This window comes from Mustela putorius, unplaced genomic scaffold (assembly GCF_011764305.1).
Source record: "Mustela putorius furo isolate JIRA1106 unplaced genomic scaffold, ASM1176430v1.1 tig00003850_pilon_pilon_pilon, whole genome shotgun sequence".
Classification (NCBI taxonomy): Eukaryota; Metazoa; Chordata; class Mammalia; order Carnivora; family Mustelidae; genus Mustela; species Mustela putorius.
The window spans coordinates 16,982,676-17,001,468 of NW_025422002.1; the positions used below are offsets into that span (position 1 = coordinate 16,982,676).

General features: G+C 52.5%; 1 protein-coding gene across 3 annotated transcripts in view; it reads left to right on the forward strand.

Moving 5' to 3' along the window:
* Positions 1 to 18,793, forward strand: part of MGLL (monoglyceride lipase) — a 224,369-nt gene extending 205,576 nt beyond the window's left edge. For all 3 annotated transcript variants that reach the window (XM_045063393.1, XM_004738640.2, XM_004738638.3), the window contains exons 6-8: positions 13 to 102; positions 11,927 to 12,142; positions 15,730 to 18,793. In XM_045063393.1, the coding sequence (XP_044919328.1) occupies positions 13 to 102; positions 11,927 to 12,142; positions 15,730 to 15,855 (432 nt within the window). In that variant the 3' untranslated portion in view covers positions 15,856 to 18,793. The remainder of the gene's footprint in view (positions 1 to 12; positions 103 to 11,926; positions 12,143 to 15,729) is intronic.

An 18,793-nucleotide genomic window follows, 5' to 3' on the forward strand; every position in this document is an offset into this window, starting at 1 on the left:
CCTCCCTGCTAGGTCTTTGCTGCGAAAGTTCTCAACCTTGTCTTGCCAAACCTGTCCCTGGGCCCAATTGACTCCAGTGTGCTCTCTCGGAATAAGACGGAGGTGAGTCTTTCTGAAAACCTGGGGGCACCTGGGTGCTGCTGAGGGACTGAAGGCAGCAGCCCTGTGGGAAAGCTGAGTGATGGCTCCGTCCCTTTCCCTGCGTGAAGTGATGGGGACATGAAGATGCGCGAGGTGCCATGTAGCTTCAGAATTAGGCGGGAAGGGACAGGAGCAAATCAGAGGAAATTGTGTGAACCAGCGAGGTCTCTTGTGGCCGCAAGTGAAAGAAAGCCAACTCAAAGTGATTCAAGCAAAAAGAGGTATTTATTGATAGATGGAACTAAAACCTTCAGGCATGGCTGGATCTAGGGACTCAAAAGTCTTATGCACCATCCATCTCTCCCCAGCGCTCCAATCCCCTGGCTTGGCTTCACTCCCAGGCAAACTTTCCCAGAGTGGAAGCAAAGATGGCCACCAGCAGCTTTACCTAAGCAACCCCAGCAGAAAAACAGTTTGTTGAAAAGCCAACAAACATCTCAGGGCTGATTTTTATTGGCATACTGTCCAGGCCTGACTTACTGTCCAGGAAAAATCATGGTGCTCACCCCACCCAACCTCATGGGTTCAGTGTACAGAGGGGCAGTCCCTAGAGGACTCATTGGGATGAAGGTAACGGATTGAACTCAGATTGAACTACGTCCATGGCTTGGGAGGTGGGAGCTCGTGCTGGAGCTGGAGGGAGTTCAGAGGAAGAGGGTTCCTGGCAGTGGTAACTGTGCTGATAAGGACCTGGCATGAAGGGAGGACGGCCCATTTGCAGACCAGTCAATAGCTCAGTTTGGCCACAGCAGAGAGGGCAGCAGGTGACCGGCAAGGGGTGAACGGAGGTCAGATCACAAGGCACCTCGTGAACCCCTTCTCCTAAGAGCCACTGCCCTGCCAGAAATCCATCACAGCCCCCCAAGCAGAGCTATTACCTTCTTACCTTCTGTAAGAGCAAAATCAGCCGAAAGGAGCTCAGAAAAGGCCAGGTGGCTTTGAAAGAAAGAGGCTGGGAGGTTGTGCCATCTGGTTAATGTCACCACCTCCAGGACCAGGCACCAAGGTCAGCAAGGAGAAGAGGTCAAGGTCAACTCATGTACCTGAGATACTGGGTCTGAGTATAGTCCCAAACCCCAGAGATTTGGGTTGGTCTATTAAGAGACTGCTCAGTGAGCCAGTGCACTTCCCATCTAGCTGAAGTCCTGCACCTTGTATTCCGCCTTTGACTGGGTGCCGGCCAGGTGCTGGGAACTCACCTGCCACACGGCAGCCCCAGGCTGCAGGTGAGCACATGGAGACGCCACAGATCTGTCACAGGGACCTAGCCTGATCTAGGTCTCAGACCTAGCCTGAGAGCGTAGGTGGGTGTGCTCTTCCACCTGGTCTATCTGTGGGGGCAGGGACCCTGGTGGGCTTATAGCCAGCAGATAGGAGGCAGCCCTGGGCATCTGGAAGACACCTGAATTATCTTCAGCATTAAGCAAATCATTTTGCTACTCTTCTGCCTCAGTTTCCCCTCTTGCCTTAGGAATTGGAAACCATGGAATCACTGACTTCCCAAGACCCCTGGAAAATGGAGTGGGGTGCTTGCTCTGGTATTCCAGTGGCCTTTCTGGGTTTCCTCAGGACCTGGGCACTCAGGTTGTAGCTTCATTATAGAATGTGACCTCCTGGCCCTCTGAGTCACTTAGAGGATGGACAACTAAATGGTGATCAGCCTTAATGGGAAGAAGTGTTGACCAGAGGTCTGACTCCCAGACAGCTGAGGGCCACCTGTTTGTAAATGACACCAGCAAGAGACCCTAGGGGATGGCGGGGTCTGTAGGCAACCACCCCCCACCTCTGGGATGTTCCATCTGCCCAAGTCATCCACCTTCAATTGAAATTTTTAATTCATTTTAAAAACCCACAGTGCCTCCCAAAGCCAAACCTTGGGGCCAAATTTGACCCACTGGGATCAAAGAATATTTGAGAAAAGACAAAAAATTTCATTTCCAAAGGCCAATCTATATAGCGAAAAGGCACCACTTTAGGACCCAGAAACACAAAAGCCAAACTCGTGCTATTCGATCTAATACTGATGATGTGTGTGAACGAGGTCGACATTAACCCCATTTCACAGATGAGGAGATTGAGGCTCAGGGATTAAGTAGGGTTTTATGTGCGGAGAGGCACAACTCATCAGGACCAGAGCTGAACCCATCTGATTGAGAAGCCCACGCCTGGTGGCCTCGTCCCAGCCTCTATCGACAATCCCTAAGCTCTTTCCTGTCTTACAATAGCTGGCCTGTGGGCAGGATTCACTTTGTGACAGAGGCCCGAGGGGGCAGGGTCTCCTCCACCTGCTGGCGTCCTGAATAATGGCTTGAATGTGCAATCTCTAGTAAAACCAATTATCTTTGTCTCAGCTGTGCTGGCACAACAATAAGGAAGAGAGAGAGAGAGAGAGAGCCCACTCCCTTTGACATCTTTCGGATGAAACGTCCAGGTGCAAATTCAAATTGTTTATCTTTCCACCTGAAGGTACTTGGGCATAAAGGCAGGGGGGAAAAAAGATAATGAAGTTCCAAACCCTCTTTGTTTAAAAGGAGCAAATTTCAGAGCTTTTATCTCATTTTTGAGATCATGGAAAATTCCACTGAAGGCCTTACAGAAACCAGGAGTCGTGTGAGCACAGAGCAAAGCAGGCTCTTCCCTCCCTGCTCCGTCCAGCCCGCACCCCGCAGCTGCGCACCCTCATTTCTCAGGTTTCTGAGTGGTCAAGCTGAAGGGGTGATTCTTTAGAAATGCTAATCCATTTCCCTGGTGGGAAACTCAGAGGAAGGGAGGTAGCCAGTCAGCCTGAAGGCTGGACTCCAGTTGAAATAAACAAGGAGCAAGAGTTTCCATTCCTCCACGGAGAGAATCGGCCCCTCGCTCCTCGCTGCTCTGAGACTCCCTTTGAACATTCTGCTGAGCCTTAAAAATAGCAACGCCCAGGGGGAAAATATGTTCAGAAAAGGCACCTCCCCGGATCTAACATCAGGGTGTCTTAAGGCACATCTTTGGCTAAGATATTTCTCACGGAGCCCTGCAGTTATAAAAGCCCCAAAAAGAAAAGAGACATTCGCCTAACAAGCTCACTAAAGCAGGACCCGGTGGAAGGGGCCGCAGGCTCTTGGAAGGTCTGGAAGTCTGTCTGTGGGGAAGCAGGTGGCTCTGAGTGTCAAAAGCCCAACGTGCATCTGGGCTTTGCTGTGGCAAGTGTTCTCACAAGCCACCCAGGCCTGTCAGCATGACACCCTTTACTCACAGCACCACGGCACGGTCACTAGCCAGCCCACAGAGACACGTTCTCCCAGGAGGTGCGAAGCCTCTGGGAATACAGCCCAAAATGCCTTATAATTGTCCTGACACCAGCCAGTGTGCAACGGTCGTAGCCTTCTTCCGAGTCACACCTGGAGCCCTTGTATCCCGCCACAGCTCCCAGATGCCAGCTTGCTACCAGTCTCTGGATCTGTGCAGCATGGGCGCAGAGAGGGCAAGTCACTTCCCCAAGGACACACAGCTACTAAGTAAGGATTTGAGCCCAGATCTCTCTACTCTGAGCCAAGTGCCCTTGGCACAAAAATCTTGAGAACAAAGAAGTTGCCACTTGGGCAGTTTTTTTTGTGTTTGTCTACACATTTAGCATCCTTGACCAGAACACTGGAGTGCTGATATGGTCACCATACCCCCCGCAGTCGTGGGGGTTTCACAATGGGATGAATCCCTCCCACTCTGAAAAGCCTCAAATGTTCTAAATAGTTCTCCGGCCAAGGATGTTGGGGCAAGAGGTGAAGGGAGGAGGTTGCTGACGATCTCCTCACACCCTCAAGCCACAGATAACCCCCCAAATCCACACGTGCAGAAGACCCTGCTGTCTCTGAGCTCCATCCTGCCTGTGGAGCAGGTGGAGACTGGGAGGAAGGCCGGGCTGTGATTCTGATCATCCCCTCTGCGAGGGGCATCCACTGTGTGTACATGGAGGCGATTTATCTTCGGGACCACGTCTGTTTTCTATAAATATGCTGGCTGCCCTCCAAGCACATCCTGGCTGCCGGCGCTCCTGCCAGTGGGGCCATATGGTGGGTTCCAGGCACCCGGATTGCTGTTAGCGGTGGCCAGCTCTCTTCCTTTCGTTCCTCCTGGGGGTGGGGGGCGCCGCCCCAGACCCCTGCCTGGCATTTCAGAGGTGCCCCCAGGCTGAGGATGAGGCTCCCTTGCCCCTCTTGCCCGCGTGACTCCCACCCCCTCTGTGAGGAGGCCCTATCTGCCCAGGGCCCTCGGATGGCTCCCTCCTGGGTTTGGAAAGCTTGGCCATCACCGAGGCTTTTGACTAATTGTCCCCACAGCTAAAGATAGGCCCAGCCTCCCACTCTGTCCCCAGGACACAGCCTCCCACAGAAAACCCCTCTGAGAACTGGTTATTAACTTTCCAGTATGCCCGGTTTGGTTAGCTGATTTTATTTTGTGATTCTCCATCATTCCTAGCTCACGTGCCCCGCAGAGGACTTGTCTGTTTGAAGTAGCTAATAATTTACTAACACCTTAAAACAAAACAAAACAAAAAAACAGGCTGTTAGAATGTCTCTTGGAATGTCTGTGTCCATATGGGAGTGCCCAACAGGGAGCACAGGGCTTGGTCTAGCTTGGTCCTGGGCCCTTGCACACGAGGGGTCCACGCACCTGACCCACTCCACCCCCCCGCATGCTTGCTGCCCACCTTCTCTGCCTCTCCTTCTGCTCTCCTTCTGCCACCAACTCTGAGAGAGGCAGGTTCCTCTGGGCAGCAGCTCAAACGGCAATGGACAAGCCAGTGAGTTGGCAGGGAGACCGTCAGGGGTCGTCCCAGCTGCCAGCTAGACCAGAGACCACGGGGTGCTCTCCCTGCCCTGCGGCTTCTCTCCCAAGTACCTTCATGGGATCCAAGAAGAAAGAAGCCACGCGCTTGGCTAGGTTCACATGGGAATAACCCTGGGCCTCACTCTCTCAGAACACACTCAGTTACCTCGAAGCCACACAGGAGCTAAGATCTGGACCCCCATTCACATGAGGATGCAGCCAACTTGCCAAGCCTTGGCATGAAATGACCTAGGCACACACTAACCCTGAATAGTGGACTCTGCCCACAGGGGTCTCCCTGCCGCAGGCCTACCTGAGGGATGTTTGGCTTCCACTGGCAAAGGGAAACCAAATAAAGAACCTAAAAACTGGGAGTGTGGGGGAAATGACCTTTGTCCTCCAACTTTAATCATGGAAAATTGCAGATCTACAGAAAAGTCCCCGTGGTAGTACAAGCTCTCCCATAGACTCTTCCCCGACATCCACCAACTGGAAATATTCCTCTGTGCTTGTTGAATCAATGCTTAAATATGAAAATATCAGTATGGATATCTATTTTATCTCTTTAAAAATTTATGGTGGTACTATATACAGAACATAACATTTACCATCTTAACCATTTTTACATGTATAGATCAAGGGCATAAATTACAGTCCCAGTGTTATTCAGCCTTAACTACCACCATCTCTAGAACTTTCTCATCTTCCCAAACAGATACTCTGTCCTGAGTAAATAGTAATTCTCTGTTCCCCGTCCTCTCCAGGCCTTGGCAGCCACCATCCTACTTTCTGTCACTAGGAACTAGACTATTCTAAGGCCCTTGTATGACTGTGACCATATAGTAGGTGTCCTCTTGTGACTAGCTCATTTTGCTTAGCACCATTTCTTTAAAAAACTCATTCATGCTGTAGCAGGTGTCACAACCATCTTTATAGGGTGGGATAATGGGATAATAGTCCATAGTACACACAGACCACGCCTTGTTAATCCATTTGTCCATCAATGGACGCCTAGGTGGCTTCCACCATTTGGTTACTGTCAATGATGCTGCTGTGAACATGGGTGTGCAAATATCTCTTCGAGACCCTGCTTTTGATACTTTTGGGTTTATGCATTTCTCTAATGGATAATGATGTTGAGTATCTTTTCATGTGTTTATCAACTATTTCTGTATCTTCCCTGGAGAAGCGTTTGTTCAAGTTCTCTTTCCTTTTTTAATTAGGCTTTTTGTGTTTTGTTGTTGTTGAGTTATAGGAGCTCTTTTTCTATTCTAGATCCTAATGCTGTATATTATTTGCAAGTATTGTCTCGCATTCTGTAGCTTGCCTTTCTACTATGTTGGTAGTGTTCTTGGATGCACAGAAGGTCTCCATTTTCATGTGGTCCCATTTACCTACTTTTTTCTTATGTTGCCTATGCTTCTGATATCATATTCAAGAAATCATTGCCCAGTCCAGTGTCATAAATTGGATACGCTGTTTTGGCTGAACCTTTTGGAAGTTACATTGCAGACACCAGGATCCTAAACTCCTGAATACTTCAGCCTGTGTTGCCCAAGAGGAAGAAACCAGAAGGAGGATATTTACACGTAACCCCATGCCATTATCTCATGCTGGAAAAGTGATAGGAATTCCCTACCCCATCGTCTAGCTACACCATATTCTGATTTCCTTAGTTGCCTCCAACTTTTGATTTTAAGACTCATGATCACATATCTTGCTATTTTGTGACCAGCCGTTAGGGAGTTGGTCTTGTGAGATCTCTGTAATGCTTTCTTATTCCCCTTACCATTTAGTCGGTCCCCGGGCCTCTGAAAAGGTGGCTGTGGCCAATGTGACTGGGTGGTGAATATGGTGGCTGCTTTTCCCCTTCTTTTGGTGACCACTCAGTAGCTGTGTCTGGATTTTGGGGGTCACAGTTCAGGGAGCCCCACTCCAAAGGAATGAGCAGGGCTGTTTGTCTATATCACTCATGCTGGGTTTGTGCAAACCACCTGCAACCACAGGCCCAGGGTCATGACCTGCCAGCCCAGCTCATGGCTCCAAAAGGCAGAGACCAGAATGTCCACGAGTTCAAGCTTAATAGAAAAAGTAATTCTTGGGAAAGAATGTTTAATAATTCATATATTTCTGATTAAGTGGTAACTCATCCACAAAAGCTGATCCCAATTAATCCTTTTTATAACCACAATGGAATGGAAGTGTCCTTATTTCTGGTGGTTCTTGGCTAGTTTAAGAACTTCAAGCACCAAAGTTGGGCGCCCACTCCAGTAGTCATAGCCTTGGGCATCCTGGTGAACAGGGCTTGCCTTCAGTCAACTGAGTTGGGGAGGCTTTGTGCCAAGTTAGGCAAGACCCCTGCCTCCCCTCTGCCATCCTGCAGATGGTGTCATGTGGGTCTGAACCCCGAGGGAGCCCCCCCGATCCCCTTCGGCAGCCTGTGAAGGAAGGCAACCTCTGTGGCCCACCAGGTCACTTCATTATCTCTCAGGCCTGGAGGTTTCTTGTCCTCACCAAGGACCCACCCCTTCCTTCTCTGGGGAGGGCCACCTCTACAACTCCTGGCCATCTTTGTGCACAAGACCCACTTGTACTTTCTCTTCTCTGGACAGGGAGCCTAGCCTGGTGAGTGGTTAAGAACGCTTATATGGAGCCCAGTGGCCTATGTTCTTATCCTGGCTCTGCCCCTTACTTGCTGTGTAACTTTGGGTGAGTCACCTAGCTCCTCTGGGCTTCGGGCTCCTCACGTACAGAATGGCCTAATAACACTAGTCGCTGCATAGGATTCCTGAGAAGTTTCTATGAGCAAATACAAGAAAAGCACTTAATATAACATCTGGGGCAGAGTTAAGGGCTCAGTATGTGAGTTATTTTTAATATAATTCTAATCAAGAATGAATTCAGCTTTTCATCACAGAACTGATTTTCTAAAAATAGGTCACGAGAGTTGACGATAGGGGTGGGGCCCAGAATTTGCTCGACCAAAAGTTTAAGAAAACTCCCAGCTGTGGATTGCAGCTATATTTACTGTGCTTTGGGGCAAAGTTTTCTTCCCACAGGGACACTATGTGCAGAAGTCAGAAGTCCCAGTGGCCACATCCCTCCCTGACTGTCAAGTTCAACCTTGCTAACAGCCCTCAGAGCCTCAGAAAACAGCGAGGGGCTAGAGGGTCACTAAACACACCTAGGAGGCCAGGAAAATACTCTCAGCTTATCAGACTTATAACCCAAGGAGAATCTTTGAGGTCCCCTCTACAGGGAATCTGAGGCCCAGGAAGAAGAAGGGCCTCATCCGAGACCTCGTGGGTTGGGGTCTCTGAAGCAGACCCTGTTCTGCTCCAGCAAAGAGTGGTTCTCCTCTCCTTGCTTCCCAGTGTCAGACTCAGATGCCACCCACACATCATCTCCACCGCTGTGGCCCAGACACTGGGCTTGGCACTAGGGCTTTATCATCTCACTGAATCTCCCAAGGCACTTCTACCATCATCCCATTTCACAAGATTAGCAAACTGGGTCTAGGAGAGAAGAGCCTTGTCCAGATCACATAGCTAGGAGGTATCAAGGTTGGTAGGCCTCACTCCTCTAGTCTTCCTTATGTTGTTCTGAGACTTCAAGTTTCAGCCAGTGGAGGTGCCCCAGGGGTCATTTGTCTGGAGCAGGAATTCAGTCCCTTGGACTCAGATCAGCCTTTGGCTGCTATGTTCCCAGCAGACACTGTTCTCAGCTGGCAGGACCAGCTATGGTCCAAAAATAGAGGGAGCTGGGTGTGAGAGAGAGTACCAAAGACTGGTTCTTTGGGGTGTGTGTGTGTGTTTTAAAGATTTTATTTATTTATTTTAGAGAGAGAGAGCGAGCGTGAGGGGGGAAGGGTCAGAGGGAGAAGCAGACTCCCCACTGAGCAGGGAGCCACTCCATCCTGGGACTCCAGGATCATGATCTGAGCCGCTTAATTGACTGAGCCACCCAGGCGCCCTGGTATGTGTTTTTAATTATTTTAATTAATTTGGAGAAAATTATGATTCATATGTACTTCTAAAAATAAAACAGTACAGAGGGATCCCAGGTACCCTTACCCAGGTCCCCCCTGTTGGTGACATCTTGCAAAGCCATAGAATAGTATCATAACCAGGATACTGACATTGATACAGTCAAGCCCCAGAACATCCCCATGACCACAGTATTCCTCTTTTTGCCCATTATGGCCACATCTACTCCACTTCCCACCCACCTCACCCCTCCTGAGCTCTGACAACCACTAACCTGTTCTCTCATTTTGTCATTTCAAGAATGTCATGGAGATGGAATGCTACAGTAAGTCATCGATTGGGACTGACTCTTTGGTCTCTGGTTTTGAATGGGCAAGTTCTCCTGACAAGTGCTCAGGGCTTGGGGCTGGTGTAGGAGGGAGACCCCTGTCTGTCTCCTTCCTGGGGGTGACAGGACACATTCCCACCCAAAAGGAGGACTTTGGGAAGATTTAGATCTTAAGCTCTCAACAAACAAAGTCTGCCATGATTGGGCCAGATGGTTACTTGCGGGGAGGGAGGGTTGGGCCCTCTGAGCCTCAGTTTTTCTGCATGGTATGGTCCTCCTTTCCCTCCTGGTCCCAGTTTCCCTCTGCCCCTCAGCTTCCACCCAGGTTCACACCAGGGCCTGCCCTTTCCCCAACACATCTGCTAGTTCCTTCCCTGGGCCCATAATAGACCATTGTGTAAACAGGGCCTACGTGATCAAGACATGGAAAAACGAAGCAGGAAGACGTGACAGGAAGACACTTGGGCTGTCAGAGCAATTAAACAGATTCCTCCAGGGCCCTCGCATGCCCAGGAAGGTCTGGGTCAGCAGGGCAAAGTGTTGGGCGGCTTTGGGAAGGACATAATGGGCTCTGGCCCTGTGCTCACATTAGCACACATTCCTGGCAGACAGGGTCCTGCAGGATCACATGGAGCACGGCTAGCCTGGGCTCACCAGCCTGCCAGGACCAGACCACAACAGCAGGGGTTTAATAGGAGAGACGCTCATTTCTCTGCACAGTGACTTCTCACAGCCAAAGGCTCTCATCTTTTTCTTGCTGTTTCCAGGGTGCAGCCCTCGTCTGTGTGGCCTCACCTCTCTCCCTTCTCCTGCTGTGTTCTGCCCTCGTTGGTAGGAGGAGGAAAGGGGGCAACAGGAAGCCTTGATGAGAAGTTGCACCTGGCATTGCTGCTCACTTCCTATTGGCTAGGATATGGTCACATGATCACACCACTGCAAGGGAGGCTGGGAAATGTAGTTCTTTATTCTGAGTGGTAGTGTTCCAAACCAAACATCCAGGGTTCTGTAGGGGAGAACAAGAATTGGGAAGGTAATGACAGGTTCTTCCTCTGCAAAACAGGGATCACAAGAACCATTCCTCTTCACGCAGCGTGCTTATGAAGGTCGTGAAGCTTAAACGGGTTGAGCACTTAGGGCCAAACTGGTGGGAGAGCTCAGAAATAAATGTTAGCTGTCCTTATTTCTTTTACCGAATGTGATCCTACATGTGACACCCTGGGTCATGTGTCAGGTCATGGGTGCTGCCGTTGCCATTGTTCCTGTTAGCATCAGTTTGAGACACACTTTCAGCCCAGAGCTCTCGTGGACCCGACAGCCCTCTCTCCAAGAGGTTTCCTTACAGACCCCTACTGATCCCCTGCTGTGGCCATGCACTGTCCCCACCCTGCCCCCAGACAGATGGCCCAGCCCTGCAAGAGGCATACCAGCTCAGCTGCAGAAAGTGGCTATTCCTTCTTGCATGGCTTTTCACAAATGGTCTGGTTTGCTGTGCTCAGTCCCCAGCATGCGAGAAGTCCGGGGATGCCAGCACTAACCCAGGACAGCCTGTCCCCTTTGGCACGGATCCAGGATTCTGGCCCAGGCCCTGTAGGGGCTAGTGAGGAAGGGGAGATGGAGCCCCCTCGTTCAGAGAACCAGAGTCCGGACACTGTGGACACTCTGGCGCCTCACGAGACCACTGTTCCTGGACATCTTGTCCCCGTAGTTTCTCTGCTCCCTCACCCAGTCCTGACATCACAAGGCACTTCTCCAACTATCTAAGATCCTGTTGGCGAGGATGAGGAAAGTGAGTGAAGGGGCATTGTGGTCTCCCACCTGCCTATATGGGCCTCAGAGAGTTCCAGAAACTTGGTACCCAGATTCTGACAGATACCCCATCTCAGGCCAGAGGGAACAGGCAGCTCACTGTTCCCTCAAAGGCAGAAGGAGTCAAGGCAGAAAGTAATCTGGGCTAGAGAGAGCAGGACAGGGTTCCAGGGCTGCCCCACCAAAGACTGGGTGAGCTTAGGAGCCATGAATAGGGAACAGGGTGTCAGGGTCAGGTCCAGTGGGCTGATGGTTAGGAGGGAGGACCTGCCTCCAGGCACATCCCACGAAGGTGCAGACATGATAAGGGCGTCAACAGGCTCCTAGTCAGGGCAGCAGGCAACCTCTGGACCCCAGACTTGCCGCAAGGCTCGCTGCTCCCATGTGCCTTCGGGACCCCTCCCACCAGCCCCAGGGCCTTCAGCTCACATGAGCTCTCCTCACCCGCTGCAGCCAGGCAGACACTAAGGGAAGAAAACCAAATCCACACAAGCTAACACCAGAACATCTTCAGAGCCATCCCTGAGTGAAATCATCACAGAAAACAACAGGACACTGCTTACACCTTTTGAGTGACCAGTGCGTGCTTTGGAACAGTCTGTGCGCACGTGTATGAATGTGGACTGCGGCAGAGCCCGGAAGAAGAGGCTCCGGAAGGAGTGCAGGTCTGGGTTCTGGAAGGGCCGGCCACGCTGCCAGCTCTTGGCACCCACACCGTAGACCCAGCTCACCCGAATGGAACCAGCTATTCAGGCCTGAGCAGAAGGAAGACTGCTGGGGAATAGGTCTGCTTCTCTGGACCTGGAGCCCGCAACCCTAGCCACAGACTGATGGAAATCTCTGTCTCTTCTGCCTGCAGGTGGAGCTTTACAACACGGACCCACTCATCTGTCGGGCAGGTCTGAAGGTGTGCTTCGGCATCCAGCTGCTCAACGCCGTCACACGGGTGGAGCGGGCCCTCCCCAAGCTGACCTTGCCCTTCTTGCTGCTCCAGGGCTCTGCCGACCGCCTTTGTGACAGCAAAGGGGCCTACCTGCTCATGGAATCCGCCAAGAGCCAGGACAAGACGCTCAAGGTGAGCAGCTGCCCCCTTACCCCGGCACCAATCCCCCAAGGCTGGGGGAAGTTGGCACTGGTGACCCCTGTTCCCCGCCCCGGGAATAAGCACCAGAAATCCCAGGGATGTGTTAATTCTAAGGGAGTGCATGAGCCACTAGCTGACCGTTCTCATGACAGAGCTTAAAGGGAGAAGGAGGGAATACTGAGAAGTTAGCAGTTCAGAAAGAACACCTGCAGCCAGGCACTGAGCAAAAGCCGCCCCAGAGGGGGTGTCTTCAGCTCTGTCGTGACCAAGGTCAAGGGCCTGTGTTCTGCCCGGCTCCCTGAGGCAGCGGCGGCGGGAGCAGCAGCAGCAGCAGCAGCAGCAGCAGCAGCAGTAGGTCCCAGCTCGGCTGTCATCACCGGGGCCACTGAGCACACATGGGCAGGGTTCCTGCTGGGATCTGGTCTTCGAGGGATTCTTTAAGAGCATGCCCTGCAGAGGGGACAGCACCTGTGGCTTAGCCGCGTGCCATGTCAGACACAACAGACCACAAGGCACCACCTCGGAGTAGCTTTCACAATGGCACATGTTGTCGTGGGGTTGAGATGAGCCCATCTTGTTTGCCTGATGGAACTGGGAAGAGTCCCAGCTAGAGGAACATCTGCTGGGTACCTGTCAGGGGACAGCTGCTCCTGAAAGTGGCTCTCCGTGGCTGGCTGGACAGACACAGCCCCGGGGTGCATTCCTGAGCAGACACATCTTTGACGGTGATACCACAGCCCCAGCCACCACTTGTGGGGGCCCTGCACCTGGGGCTTGTAGGGAAAGGAGACAAGTCACACAGATTCCACGCCTACTGAGTGGCAGAGTCGGGATTCGAACTCAGGTCCTCGGCTCGAGCTCCTGGCCCTCTCCTCCCTGCACCTTGCTGACAGGGATGCTCGCATCCCTACCGGCCATCAGGTGCTCCCCTCGCACCATTAGGAAGTACAGACCCCAGCCCACACCAACCATCAGATGTGGGTCTGTGGATGAAGAGAAAGGAGAAAAGGGAAAGGAAGGCTGGCTGGTGTTACTGCCCAGGGTCGGGGGGGGGGGGCATGAAAAAGCAGGCCGGCCTGCAGCCAGAAAGTAGGAGCCTCCCACGGTCCACCCTGGCCTTGGCACCAGGAAGACCACTTGGTTAATCATTAATTCAGCCACTCACAGGCACCTACTCTGTGCCAGGTCTGGGGAACATACAGGCCGAGTCCTACTCTCCCATGTGGCCTGCATCCCAGCGGAATGAGCAATAAACAGAAATCTGACTGGGTTGATGAGGCAGGGGGTTGGTGCCAGGGGTGGGCTGGGTGACCAGAGGCAATGGTGAAGCTCTTACTTCAGATGGGGTGCTCAGGGAGAATGGCCGAAGAGCATTCCAGACCAAAGGAGAACGATCAGAAAGACCCCCAGTTGGTGAGATCATGGTGTGTGAGCTGAGCAAGGACGGGGAGTCCTGTCCTGTGTGTCCCTGGAGAGTCAGGACATTTTCTCTCGGATCCACGAGGGGCCACTGGCGTGTCTGGGGCTGGAGAGTGGCCTGTGCTGACTTCAGTTCTCCAGGTGACCTCACAGCTGCCATGTGGAGACAAGAGTGGAGGGCGGGAGCCGGCTGGGAGGGATGGTGATAGAGGGACCAGGGCGAGTCCTGGGCGGTAGGCTTGTACAGAGAGGAGGTGCGGCATGTGTTCTGAGATGGGTAACATGGGAGAGAGATCTGGGGAATATCAAGAATTTCATTTGGAGCTACCTATTAGAGAGTTCCAATAGAAATTCGGAAAAAGACCGGGGCATCTGGGTGGCTCAGTCAGCTGAAACCTTGATTTCAACTCAGGTCATGATCTAAGGGTGGTGAGATCCAGCCCTTCGCTCAGCTCAGAGCCTGCTTGAGATTCTCTCTTCCTCTCCCTCTGCCCCTGCCCCCATGCTTTCAAAAGAGAGAGAGAGAAAGGGAGGGAGGGAGAGAGAGAGAGAAAGAAGGGAAGGAAGGAAAGAAAGAAAAAAAAGAAAGGAAGGAAGGAAGAAAACTCAGAAAAAGAAAGGAAAGCGGTGTCTCTAAAAGGTATTCGCACATCCATGTTCATAGAGACATTGTTCACAGTAGCTAAGAGGTGGAACCAATCCAGTTGCCCATCGATGGACGAGTGCATAAATCAGATGTGGTCCAGACCAACAATAGAATAGAATAGTATTCAGCCTTAAAAATGAATGAAATTCTGACTCCTGTCACAACATGGGTGAACCTTAGGAACATTATGTTCAATAAAATAAGCCAATTGCAAAAGAAAAAATACTGTATGATTGCACTTGTATGCAATATCTAAAGTAGTCAAAAAACCATAGAAATAGAAAGTAGAATGATGGTTGCCCAGGGCAATGGGGAATGAGGAGAGGGAATTTAATGGGGCCAGAGTTTCAGTTTTGCAAGATGAAAAAGTTCTAGAGATCTCTTGCCCAACCACGTGAATATACTTAACACTACTGAACTATGCACTTGAAAATGATTAAGGTGGCAAATTTTATGCAAATTTTTCTTAACACGGTATTAAAAATAGGAAATTTGGAGGTGCCTATTAGCAGTCCCACTGGAAATGGCAATTCAACAGTCAAATATACACATCTAGAGTTCAGAGAGAGGTCTGGCTGGAGACAGAAATTCCTGAGTCACCAGCACATGGATGGTTTTCAAACCACGAGACCGGACGGGGTTACTCCAGGGAGGGAGGCGGAGGGCCACGGCCATGCCTGTGGGCCACACCAGCCCACAGAGGTCGGCAGGGCCATGGGTAAGCTTAGACTGAGAAGGGGCTGCTGGCAAGGCAGGGAGACAACCAGAAGGGTAGAAATCCGTGCAAACCACAAGAGGAGAGGGTTTCTAGAAGGTTAACACTGGCCAACTTTTGAAAGACGCTGAGTAGTCAAATCATATGAAAGCAGAAAGTGTTCCCTGACTCCTGAAACGTGAAGGTCACCGGAGCCCGTGCCAAGAACGCTCCTGAGCGCTGGTGGGAGGGAAAGTGAGGATGGAATAAGATGCGCACCAGACAGAAGGCGGGGATGTGTAGACAGAGAGTGGAAATCACCCTTTTGAGATGGAGGCACAGACAGGTCCATAGCTGGAGAGAGAAAGAGAGTCAAAGAAGGGTGTGAGTTGATTTAAGAAGGGAGTGCTGGGGGGCGCCTGGGTGGCTCAGTGGTTAAGCCGCTGCCTTCGGCTCAGGTCATGATCTCAGCGTCCTGGGATCGAGCCCCACATCGGGCTCTCTGCTCCACAGGGGGCATGCTTCCCTTTCTCTCTCTCTCTGCCTGCCTCTCTGCCTACTTGTGATCTCTGTCTGTCAAATAAATAAATAAAATCTTAAAAAAAAAAAAAAAAAAAAGAAGGGAGTGCTGGAACAGGATGGGACATTTAAATGTATCTGAACCACCACCTGATCAGAAAGCAATGACAGCATATAGAAGGGAGCCCTTGGCGCAGGGGGGTGTGCCTGGAGCCCCGGCCGTGCTGCACCCCACACACCTCCCCCACCTGCACCTGTCCCCTCCTGTGGCCCTGACCTCCTGTCTTTCCCAATTTGCAGATTTACGAAGGTGCCTACCACATTCTCCACAAAGAGCTTCCTGAAGTAACCAACTCCGTCTTCCGTGAAATAAACATGTGGGTCTCCCAAAGAACAGGAGCGGCGGGAACGGGGTCCCCACCCTGAGCGCACCGGCTACGTGGCCGGCGCACGGTCGGGGACCTGGGCAGAGGACGGGCAGAGGCTGGCTTCTCACGCGTGGCTTGCCGGGGGAGGGGGGGAGGAAATCACAAACTGGAGGAATCCCTAGCACGATTTTGTCGATTTTGTTGTATACCAGGCTGCCTGCTACTGGGTCTACCTTAAGGTGTAGACATGTTGCGAAAAATGGAGAGGGGTCACAGGGAGGAGATGTGCTCCGATGTCCTTAAAACCAAGTGAAGCCTCTGCCCTGCCTCCTCCCCTGTGCCCCTCCCCCAACAAGGTTCCCAGGAACTCCTGGTGTTCCTCGAACACCTGACTGCAATAATTAGAGGAGTCTCCCAGCACCCCCCACCGCCCTTCCCTCCAGCCCCCACCCCAGGACCCTCCCCAACTAGCCCCGCTCTGTGGCCTTTCTCTGGCTGTGGGATGTGGTGGCAGGGGCAGCTCCCCCGGGGCAGACTCCCTTGCACTCCGAGGCCCAGAACATGCCCGACTTCCTTGGCACGAGGAGCTGCCCATGCCACCCATGTCAGCTCCTTGTCAGCCTGGAGCTAGGCTTTGGGACGGGATGAGGTTTGGCCCACACAAAGAGGACTGGGCAGGAACCCCTCCTTGTTGCCTGGGGAACCCGAGGCTGCCCACTGAGTGCTTTACACATTCAGAGGCTGCTCTTCCCTGTGGGACCCGTTGGACCTGACACTATGAGAGGGGAATGGTATTGAAGAGGAAACATTTAATATATAATGGATATTCTAAAGCAGGGATTATTTGGGTGGGTGGGTGGGTGGGACCAAGTGTGGGAGCCTGATGCCCCTGCACAGGATGGGACAAACTGGCCGCAGGGCCCTAGGTCGAGGTGTGACCCCTGGAAGCAGGGCCAGCAGTGGGCAGTACCAGGCGTGTCCCTGGTCCTGGCCTGCCCACAGCCACCCTGGGAGCCTCAGTTCTGGCAGCATAGCTCCCTCTGGTGGCAGAAGAGGAGAGTCCTGACTCCATGGCCCTGCCCAGGGCTGCAGCACCGACCCCCCACTCACAACCCCCTTTCCCGGAGGCTGGGACAGGAGGGGCCAGCGAGGGCTGGCATGGGCCCACCTTTCCCAGCAGAGGGCCCCGCAGCGCCTGACCTGCCTTTCTCAGGTGCCAAACCCCACCTGCCCACCCTGGGCCCTCCCTTAGCGCCAGCAATAAATGGGGAACACCGGCCACTGCGGCGGGGGTAGGGGGGGAACCTTTCACTTTCAAATGGGACTGTTGTTACCTCGAAGCTCCTTAGTGCACATATGACCCTGGGTGGGGGTGGACCCACGAGTGGGACGCCTGCTCGGCCCACAGGGTGCAGTCCAGGGACCTCAAGGCCCTGGATGAGGCGGCTGCTCCTGGGCCAGGCCCTCTGAATTTGGGGACTGGGAGTTGGGTTTCCCACCTCTCTTCCTGCAGCGGTGGGAACTGTTGCCCTTCACCCACGCCCTATTCTGGGGCTTGCTCTGGGTCCCCAGAGGGGAGGGTCCCCCTGCTCTCCTTCCAGGGGCCCTGACCATGGCATAGCCAAGCGCTGGTCACCCTCCAGAGGGCAGACCCCTGGCCCCAATGGGAAGTCATGCTGACCTGGGGGTGAGGTCTGTGTTCTCCTGCCCTTCTGGGCAGTGGGCAGGGGGTGGGGGTAGGGGCAGGGAGAGGGCAGGGCCCATGGCCCCACAGAAAGACGCTTTCTGTGACCCATCTCCCTTCTCTGGCTTCTCTTTTGGAGGAGAAAAATGTAAAATATGCACTGAAAGAGAAGGTCAGCCCCTGCCTGTTCAAATTGGGCCACTGTATGAATGTTTCTGCTCCTCAGCTGAGGAAAAACAGAAATGCCACCCACAAACTCCCCAAACCTCGGGCACCCCTAAGTCCAGATCAGGAATTTTCGCCCAGAGCTGGGATAACGCAAGTCACACGAAGCCACCTCACCTCCCACCCCTGACGCCTCTCCCAGAACATGTGCCGGCTTGGCCATTTCCCTAATTAAATATCAGGCCCATGGTTTGACCAGGAGTGATTTGGACGCATGGATTTATTCATATGAAAGCTCTGACAGAGGCATATTCAGTCACATTTACATATCTGGTTAAAGGTTTAAAAATTGCCTATATTAAAAAGAAAAAAGAATTATTTGGAAGCAGGACTGTCTCCTAAAACAGGAGGGGACAAGGACATGGCTACACCCACTGCTGAATGGGAGCAGGTGTGGGAGGCAGACACCAGCTGCATCTGTTGTCCCACTGGGGCCGCACCAGGGCTATGGGCCCGCCTGTCCTGGGGGAGCTATGCAAGGCTCGAGTTCATTCTCAGTGGTGACGGCTCCATGCTGACATTGGGAGCTTCAGAGTCATCCCTTCACCACGATGAGGAGCTGAGTTTGGAAGGGAAGCGAGGTCATTCTTGGCCCAGCCTTGAGAAGGAGAGAAGGACCCCGGAGACGCACACCTCCTGGGACCCGAGGTCCAAGCACTGACGTGGAGGCAGCCCCTTCCTCTGGAAATCGGAGGTCACCCCGGTTCATACAGAAACCATGGGGTTCAGGCCTGGCAGTCCTTCTAGGAAAAGATGTCCTTTGCAGTGGTTGCTCCTTTGCAGGGATGGGGGTGGATGGTCACAGGTCCCCCCTCCCAGCTTCCAGGGGGCACCAAAGGATGCCTGGGAAACCCGCCTGCTCTGTTCTGCACTGTGGCAAGGTCCCATGCTACCTTTTCTCTCTTTCACCAATCACTAACATAAACTCATTGGGGTTATCGTGATCTAAGCAGTTTGCCACTTACTGTCCCTGCAGCTCAGCCACAACCCTCTGTGCGCACCGTTACTGGGACTCGCGATCCGTTCAGAACTATCAAAGGAACCATGTATGTTACAGCTAATCCTAATAAACCGGGTGTTTTCTGCA